The 9,713-nt window shown below is 40.1% G+C and overlaps 1 protein-coding gene across 1 annotated transcript; it reads left to right on the forward strand.

The window, feature by feature from the left end:
- The first annotated feature begins 3,837 nt into the window (after window positions 1-3,837).
- Window positions 3,838-7,508, forward strand: GKN2 (gastrokine 2). Its single transcript, XM_084273795.1, has 6 exons — window positions 3,838-3,932; window positions 4,455-4,508; window positions 5,014-5,145; window positions 5,661-5,771; window positions 6,553-6,706; window positions 7,268-7,508. Exons 1-6 carry the CDS (start codon window positions 3,921-3,923, stop codon window positions 7,357-7,359), a joined length of 555 nt encoding a protein of 184 aa, XP_084129921.1. The 5' UTR covers window positions 3,838-3,920; the 3' UTR covers window positions 7,360-7,508.
- Window positions 7,509-9,713: the final 2,205 nt, after the last annotated feature.

The raw sequence follows: 9,713 nt of genomic DNA on the forward strand, positions 1-9,713 counted from the left end.
GCCAGCAGTTCTTTTGGGCCCTCTGTACACTAGTTGTTCACTTTACTGTGGTTCAATACAGGTTTACACATTAAGTTTCCTTTGCATTGCCAGAATGGCATGGTGGGGACTCAGTGTCATTGTAAACTGAACTAAATTCTCCACTCTCATCAAATGCCAAGGATCATTGTTGCAGCTGTTACTGGAAAAGCCAGGGAATCTTACTAAGGTTGAGAAAGTGAGGCCCAATTCTCATTTACGCCACCTAGGGCCGCCCTCTGTCCTTCTGTTCACTGAAGCATTGTTGGGACTACGTGAGTGCAGTCAGCAACAGTCTGCCAGCTCTGTGAGCAGAGTGCTCTGGTTTTCATCTACTTTGCCCCCACTTTGCACAAGGTGTAAAATATGGGGAATGAAAGTAATACGTTGCTAAAGGAATAGATTTATGGTTCTTCTAATTGGACTGATTTGTGAATGCCAAATGGAGACAGGGTATGTCCTTGGCCTCCAAGATCTAAAATACACATACAAGTCTTATTTTGTATGTCACGAAATCCTCTCATAGTCTCTGGAAATTTAATTATTAGACTAGTTCTCAAGAAAGGCATTGAGAAACCGAACTGTGTAATGCTAATCCCTGTGGTGTTGTTAGCAATGAGTTGGAAAGCAGTTTTGTCCTTTTCTTCCAACAACCATAGCCAATTTGGCCATTACAGTAATGCGTCACACTTGGAAGCCTGAATCTCCACATCTTCCATCAACTTCTGATTACTGGAGTAGTTTGTATGGCAAACATACAAAACTAGAGCACTTGACATTAAGAATACCTTATGAAACTAATTGCAATGGTAGAAGCCAGGAAAAAGGGTAGGGAGGAGTGCTTTTACTGCATACGACCCCGTTCTTTTTTCCAGTACAAGCTTGTCTCTGTCCCTTTTTTAAGGCTCAGCTCAAGGCATCCTGTTTCCGTACTGAATTCTTGTAGCACTGTGCAGCAAGCTCCCAAGGCTGAGAGCCATTCCAGTTTTAACCCTGTTCTCAAATTAGTGTTTCATTTTATGCACGTATTTACATCTTCACAGGGTTTTTTAGGTCTTACTGTCTAGCAAGAATAGAATGGCTGAAAATCTTCCTGGATACATCCTCCAAACTTGATTTATTATTTAACTACAAAATGTGATTAATTCTGCTTGACCTGTCCTTGTGCCACACAATTCGTTCTACATTGTGTCACCTCATCTTTACCTAGTGTGTGTCCTGCCCACCTGAATGCAAATGGAAGCAGAGGGAATTTTGTTGATTTTTTGAGGTGTTGCTTCATTCTTTACTTTTCTCCCACTACCTGCTCACTCCCTGATAAAGTAAATATTTAGAAAAAGTACCTGGAAAAAAAAAAGCCATGAGTCATCAGGGGAGTTTATTATGATAGTATAATCTCACCTTAACTTGACTGAATCCATCTCCCTTTTGTGTTCAAATTCCTCTTTTGTAATTGGACTTGAATTGAAATTGTACAATTATTCTTTTCACTTGATGTTCAAGGTTCTCTTGCTTAAGTAATTTTAAGTGCATGACAGTGCCAAAAAATGGATCAAATTCTTCTGGCAATTTTACATAAATTAAGAGTAATTTTATATCCTAATCATGTTTCATCAGGGTAAATCAGAATGTATTTGAAAATATTTGGCCCTATGAAAATTACAGGTAAATTAAGTTTAGTGCCCTATGACAATAAGCCTTGCTGTGTTGTAACAACCTATTGTTCTGAACATTACCTGAATTCAGTTTTCTGCTGACTTCCCTGACATGACCAGCTGCAGTGAAAACAGTTGAGGAAAATGGGCTTTTAAAATTTTTGATTTTTTTTTTTACTTGGGGAAAAGTTTGAGAGTCTTCACTTGGATGAAAAGTACCCAAAGCAAGACAACTACTTCGATCATGTGGGCATCATTGATATTTCAGGTTCACTGAGGGGTTTGAGTCATGTCTTCCAGAGCTAAACCTCACTCTGCCTGAGGACTGGGGAAAGTTGTGCATGTAGAAATTAGTGGGTTATAGGCCTTCTTATGCAGCACTTCAGTTGCTTAATACAGAAAGGTGCTTTGAGGACACGCAGTGTAGTCACAGAGTCCTTGCCTCTGGGTGCATGCATGCTAATTTCTGGTGTGTTACTGGGAGAGGTATGGATTCACTATGGGGAAAACTCTCCAAAAAAAAAAGGCTTTCCTATTGGAGGTATATCTAGGCTTTGCCTGAGACAAATAGGAGTATATTCTCTCTTGCAGTACTGTTAATTAGTCACATGCTTTTTAGAAATTAATTTTTGGCTTCAGCAAAATTCAGTCAGTCCAATGGAAGGTGAAAATCCTGAGATTGTGGATTTTCCTTCACAAAACTGTTGATTTTCCATGTTGTTCTGCTCTTACCTAGGCCTAAGCATAATATTGATACTTAAGAAAGCAGAAGCTTATACCACTTGGGTGTTTTTCAAAAGAAATAAGTATATGAAGACATAATGACTAATGGAAAGTTAATTCAAGCTTTAGTTTAAAAGCCTTTAAAACTTACTAAAGCTTTTTTGTTTTAGCTTGTGGTGCCTGAACCCTGTTAGATTCCTGCTATGAAAGGCTTTTATGACTGCTGAAATCAACTCTGAGCATTTCTGACATATCTGTAATCTGAGAAACAAAGAATCTTTTGAGTGAGCTTTCAAAAGGAGGGTAACATCAATCTAATCTAATCTAATTATTCTAATCTAACTGCTTGTCACAATTTGATATCTGTTTATATGTATTCTGAGATATTGCTTAGCAGCACAGCTTTGTTACACTTGTGATAAAATTTTCCACGTGGAGTTAGGTGGAATAAAACAAATGTGTGCAATTTCCTTTTTTTGTTTTTCACTGAGGCCTGTTTGCTGAGAGAGATTCCATACAATCCCTTTCACCTTTTTTCCGATGACTGAGATTGTGTTGGCTGTTACCTTGAGTTCTTGTTTTATTAGATAGGCTTCAATTAGGACATTCTAGTAGAAAGTATAAGGTGGTTTGTCAGGGTTCTGGCACCGGATGACGTGAAGTCAGAGATGGGGAAGAGTCCAGGAGAGGTCGCAGTTGTAGGAGAAGACATGATGTTGCCATGGGAAGTCCTCGTTGGCATTTTCATAAAACACACAAAGCATTGGGACCTTTAAAGGAGGAATCCCCATCCTGCTCCTTCTGTTTTGTGACCTTGTGTGAACACACACCCTCTGAAGTTTCATGCTGAGGAGGCTGGGGGTTGCCCAGATTGTCTTGTGAAGCACAACTGTTATTCCTCATTATGTCACTGATTTCAGTTGGTCATGTTATGGTGACCAATCAAAAAACGAGCAACACTTCTTGTTAAGAGTTTATGCATATGTAGATGGAAGTAATGGCTGAAGAATTGGTCTGTTTGGTAGCTGGCATGTAGGCCACTATGACATAGGTATTTCTTTCCAGGGTTTGTCCACAGATTATCAGGCTGCTAAGGATTACATTTCAGAAGACAAAATGCAGTTCATATAAATGAATATTGAGTTATTCTTGATGCCACTTAATTCTGGACAATATCCTGTTAAATATTAAAACAGTGGAACCAGCAGTGGGAACTCCTCTAAAGTTGAAACTCCTCTAAAGTTTAAACCAGTAAATAGTAGCCATTCCTACAGAGTTATTGATTTTACAAAAGCTGACTTACCTCGTGCTTTTAACATATCGGGGTCAGGTTATCTGTGCCAGCCCAAAATTCAGATATGAGGCTTACCACGGTGTGGCATGTAGATATGGACTTGTTCAGGTCATGAAGAAAAGTTCTGTCAAGTGTTTCCCACACCTCCAGCAAGATATAAAAGTTGAAGGTCTCTGGGATTTTCTTGCATTCTTACTTTCTGCAGCCTCTTGTTCTTATCTGAAAGAAAAATGAACGGATTTGTGAGTATATCCATTTCTGTTGAACTTGTATTATAAAAAGCTCCTTATTTTTAAAAAACAAAAGGATCGACAAGAAGGTGCCAAGTAGTACAGTGCCAGGACTAATATGATCTGTGTATTGTTTCTTTGGGGTGTTCAGTGGGAAACACACGTTTCTTGGGTGTACAATAATTCCCTTGGAGTCGGTGTAAACATTGATTGAGCAGAGTGTGGCACTTGATTACAATTCAGAAGGGGGATTTAGTTATGATTTAATAATTACAGTTGTAGAGGCAAATCAAGGATGGACTTCTGTAGTTGTTTAAGTTGTCATTCTGCTTTTTCAGTTACAGGGAAAAGAGACCCTAATAGCAAGAATTTTACAATGAAGAATTGTAATTGTTGTCAACTAAGACATGTGTTAAGTGGGTAATTTTTCAAACTGATGCTACAGCTGCTTCCTTCAGTTAATGAATTGTTTGGGCTTTTTTTGTGGCACTGACTGGTGTTCCTGTTGAGTGAGAATGTTTATTCCTTTTACAGGCTGCAGTTCTCGTTTTGCTGGGAGTCTTTTGGACTCAGACTTCGGCATTGAACGTAAGTAGACTGATAAGCCTTCTACTTCAGGTACTTTTCTAATATGCCTTAGATTCCAAGGCAGGGGGGTGAATATAGTAGGAAGAAAAGCACAGAAGAAAGTAACGGATGTTTATTCTGAACCATAGAGGTAAATAGCATTTGGCAAAGGTGGTGGTCATATAAGTGAGAGACACTTCTGTGCAGGTGCATAGGTCCCCTTAGCTCAAGCTAGAATTTGGAGACTGTCACAGTGTCCTGCCAGTCCCTGCAGCCATGTAAAATGACTGGCATGTCCCATGCTGTTTTTCCTTAGCCTGCAGTTCAGGGCCCGTCCCCTCCTTTCTCAGCCTGACTCACTCTTGCTTAATTAATCTCCACCTCAAGGCCTCTTGAAACTGCTAGAGGTTGTTAAGGGATTTAGTATTTACATAAAGCAATCATAGCTGCTTAGTTAAGAGAAAACATTTGTTTGTATTGCACCTTTTAAGCCAGATGATGAACAATGATTTTGTTTTTACCAAAGACCTTTGTCCTGCGAGAACATGGCAAGGACTATGTCACTGGCACTATGACTATTCACGATGATCACCACATTGTTGAAGTCCATGTCCGTTCTGGCGTGTATTCCTCTGATACCATTTTTGACTACTCCCATGTAAGTAAATCTAAGAATCTGACTAGACTTAATATCTCAGCAAGTTTTTAAATTCAGAAATTATTTTAGTGTATTCTCACCATAAGCTGCCCTGAAACTTATTTGTTTCTTTGAAGACTCCTATCACCTTCCACCTCTTAGGCCATCTCTTTGCTTCACTCATAGGATGGTGGAATTTAGAAGATTGGTAATAAAACCTGTGGTGGCAGTTAATGAAAGTGAGAGGAATGTCATTGACCTCAGTGAGGTCAGAGTTGAGGATGGGCTCCCATCACTCATGTATAGCAAGTGCAGCAGAAGTCTGTTGGAAAAGATAATTCTAGTCTTGAGGACAGACATTAGTGTGAGGAGGCTGCTTCCATTCCCCAGAGGTGACAATGGAAATGCAGAAGTCACTCCACAACAGTAGCCTGTGACTGTGGTTTTTCTGGATTGACCTGAAGAATAGCAGAAATCAACTACATTTAGTGATAGCTATTTGGAATTAACTATATTATATATTTTTTTAATCACAGGGATATACTGCAACAAGGTTATTTTCACGGAACGCCTGCTTTATCATGAAAATAAATAAGCAACGCCTCCCAGAGCTGCGAGAACTCGGACGCCTGGCTTTCGAGAGAGAGGTGAATTTGTAGCAAACCCCACACTGCATACAAGAAAGGCTCTTTGCAAGAGTTGCACGGTGTGGTGGGAGCCCTGCCTTTAAAACAGCTGTTCTTAGGAATGGCTCTCACTGAGTTAGCAGTGATGATGAATCAGATCTGACAAGACAGAAGTTCAAGGGGATATAATATAGAACATTGCTTTAAGCAATGAGCAATCACGCCCCCTCCTTCTGGCTTTACACTGGAGTGTCATTGCAACTAGAACTGTGAGATCCCGTATCCTTGGAATTAGTGTAATTTGACTATTTTGAGGTGATGGCAATGTGAGTTCAGACAGGCTTTTCCTCTTTCACACTGGTATTTTGAGCTTCACTTAACTTGAAACAATTTGTTTGCAGAACAGAATTTTGAGATTAATTTATTTTGACTAGACTTCAACTCTTCTATTCAGGCAACATTTTTATGAAGGTGACTGGAAATATTGCCTGGAGATGAACTTGAGTTCTGTCCTGCTTTATGACAGCCTAACAGAAGTACACTTGCAGCAAAACGTACTGCCAGTTAATAGAATTTATTATGATAATAATGCAGCTCAATTTTACTGTGTTGACAGAACTAGTATCTAGTGGGCTTTGTTTCTGAAGAGATTGAAAATTTTCTTTAAAAGCATGTGGTTGCTTTCAGCACATACTTCATGTGAGACAAAGGTGACTTTTAATCTTGGGATTTTCTCAAAGGGCATCCTAGTAGAATGAAACCAAAGCTACGTTACTGATCATGCCTAACATTCTCTTCTTAGACCATGAAGAAAGTATACTCTCCAGATATTGTGTGGGTACAGTTTCGCTCCGGCCATTCCGTGCTTGGGAATCTCAAAGACTGGATTCTCTATGGTAAAGCCATTGAAAAGCTCTGCTCAGGTCTGCCTCTCTACCAGCTTGCAGACACTCCACGTAAGTTAAAAGATCAAGAACACTACACTTCTGTTACAGTACACAAGCACTTTTCAGTCCTTTCAACCTACGTCCATGTGGGACCTTGAGGCAGGAACCTATTTTAGAAAGGAGGAGTAAACTGCCTGGTGGGACTGAAAGTGTAAGGCTCTGGGATGCTTTAAAAAAATCTGGAAAAGCAGGGTTTTTCATCTCTAGGCATCCAAATATCTGGAACTGCTGTTCCAAAGTGTTTTGCCTGGTGTCAGGGGGGAAGCCACTGTGTAGGAGCTGTACCCAGCTTATGATGCAATGGTCCCACAAGGCATCTACTGCATGTCAGTGTGCTACCAATGGATGCAACTTCTGGGGAAGGAGGAGCACAAGGGTGATGTAAAGCCATATGGACATTTCCTCCCTTTGAGCTACACCATACATGTTTCCTGCAGTACCCCTTGAGACCTGCAGGACCTTCCTAGGACCACAAATGGGGATTTGAAATTTTTGTATTTAACATATATTTCCTTCCTGGAGACAGGGATCTTGTTGCTGATAATATCTTCATTATCCTCTTTCTTTTAGCGACACTGAGTCTTCGTAGCTGTGCCAGTGCAGGAATTCCAAGCATTTTGGGCGTTAAAATCTGTGAAAAACTACGTGAGGGTCAACCTTGACAACTCTGCTGCATGGAAACAGCTCGTTTCTTTGCATGCCTTTGTGATGGTACCTATGATCTCCAACTAGAACAACACTCAATGTTAGACTCGACTTGTCTATCCTAAGCTTTAAGTGCAACAAGCCTATGATATACAAATAAAGGTAATGCCATAATTAAAATGCTTTGTCTTTTTATTTCTCTGTCCAAAAGCAAAACAAATAAAGTAGCCCTTGCTACAGAAGAGATAACTTTCCCTCTGGTCCATTACTATGTCCAGGCTACAACGTGACATAGGCACTGGTCTACACTTCATGCAAATGAAGAAACAGTAACAGCTTAGGGTTTTTTCAGTGGAGAACTTGCATTTGGTATTAGTACCGAGCTACTTCAGGTGCTGACTCACCTGCTGTATGATTGCTGGAGGGAGGGAGAAAACCAGTTAGTGGGTAGATAGTGGGAGGGAGCAGATCTATGTTATCAGTACTTGCAGAGAAGCTTGAATTCTGAGTGGCCAGTGAAACTGTATAGGAATTTGAATAGGTGTGATGGGTCAGAGCTTTTTGTTGTAGGCATTTTTCAAACCAGGATAGAGGAGACACAGTCCTCAAATTTTGTAACCCAGGACAAAACTGTCCTTTCATACACCTGTAGTGTAAAAAGAGCTGTGAGCTGTGACTGCTTACTGAGTGTCCAGCACATGCTGGAGAGAGTGTCAAGAGCTGATTGAAACACAGGACGAGGCAGCATTGGTGCTGTTTGCCTGTTCTGCTGGAGTGAATAGCTGAATTCACACATCCTTTCCCTCACTGCTTGGAAGGAGTGTGTATTTTGGGGCTGAAGACAAAATGTTTATTGGAGCCCTGAATAGCTGCCAGAGGGCAAGGCATTCCTTTGGAGTCCAGGAAGCTGGCCCCAGTTCTGCAGTTTGTTTTCAAATGAGACTCCTGGTCAAACCATCTGCTATTTGTTAAAAGAGCATTTTATCACATGGTCAAGCTCTTATTTTAGATTAATTGTATTCACAACAGGCTGCAGGTTCTTGGTGATCCAAAGAATGTTTCTGGAGAGTCAGACTCTGGTAATTAAATCCAGGAATATTTGTGAGTGTCTGCAAGACACAAGATAGCTTATTTAGCTTGTTTAGCTGTATTTTTGAAGTGAAGCTCACTGATGGGAAGAGAAATTAGGATTTGTGGTTGTAATGGTTTTGTCTGATGCCCGGGGAACCTGAAACACCTCAAAGCACTGCTTGGCAAGAGTACTCCTGTGTGTTGTGACTTTGAAAGCTTTTGTAGGTGCAGTGTCCAAAAAGGCTGCTGTTTCAAGACCCTCAGAACTCAGTTGGAAGCCCTTATCTAGTTTTCATGTGACAGCTATCATGTTTCAACCATGTATTTTGTGTCACAACAAGCCCTGCCCTGAGTCAGAGAAGCTTTTAAAAACCTAAAAAACACTGCCTTAACTATCTCAGGATAACCTTGGATTATTTCTTTAGGGATGCTGACCTGACATCAACGATCCAGTGAATGTTTGAAGACCAGAGGCTGAAGTGATCAAAAAGGATCAAACTGATAGAGCTTCCAGAGAGGCAGACTGGATGTATGAACAAAGCTCAGTCTTACTATTCTAAGATAATTATTTAGTTCAAAGTTATTTAAACATAATTAGCCTATGCAATCTGGTTTTCTGTCTAATTGCACTACAGGTGAATCTGAACCTTTACTGTGTGTACAATGTTAATACTGATCCTTTGAGACTCTCTTCCTGTTGCTACTAGTTTTAATCAAAATTAGTTACTTTAAAGTAACTCTCTACATACTACATAACCTATTAATGGAAGAGTGTTCTGAGACATGTGAGTGAGATCTGAATAAAACAACTGAGTTGTTATGCATGGTTGCAAAAGATGCAGGGCTAAACTCTTCCACTGACCCAGGGATAACAAGCATTACACATGTGAAGAGAGTTCCTATTCTCCTCTTGTGTAGTTGCTTACAGATCATGAGGGCTATTCTGAATGGACAAAATACAGAGTGCATTGCTGCCTTGGTACTATGAATGGAAACCTGAAGTACAATCTGCTCTGTGTGGTTGGACTGCTGTCATGGAATGGGCTGTGAACAAGGCAGGAATTCAATCCCAACTCTTCTGCCTTCACTGATGGCTTTAAAAAAATCCCTTTCAGTGATTTGACTGAATTTCATTTAAAGTATATTTGAAGTCTTACTCTTTTTTTGTTTAGAAAGTATAGATCTAAAAGCTTCCCAATAAGCTTTTACTGTTTACTACCTGCTAATTTTGAAGGTAGTAAACAGCTACAAGCTTGGTAGGTTTGCACTCGGTCCTAGAGCAAATAGTTCTACAAAGAAT

This window comes from Gallinula chloropus, assembly GCF_964237585.1.
Source record: "Gallinula chloropus genome assembly, chromosome: 21".
Lineage (NCBI taxonomy): Eukaryota > Metazoa > Chordata > Aves > Gruiformes > Rallidae > Gallinula > Gallinula chloropus.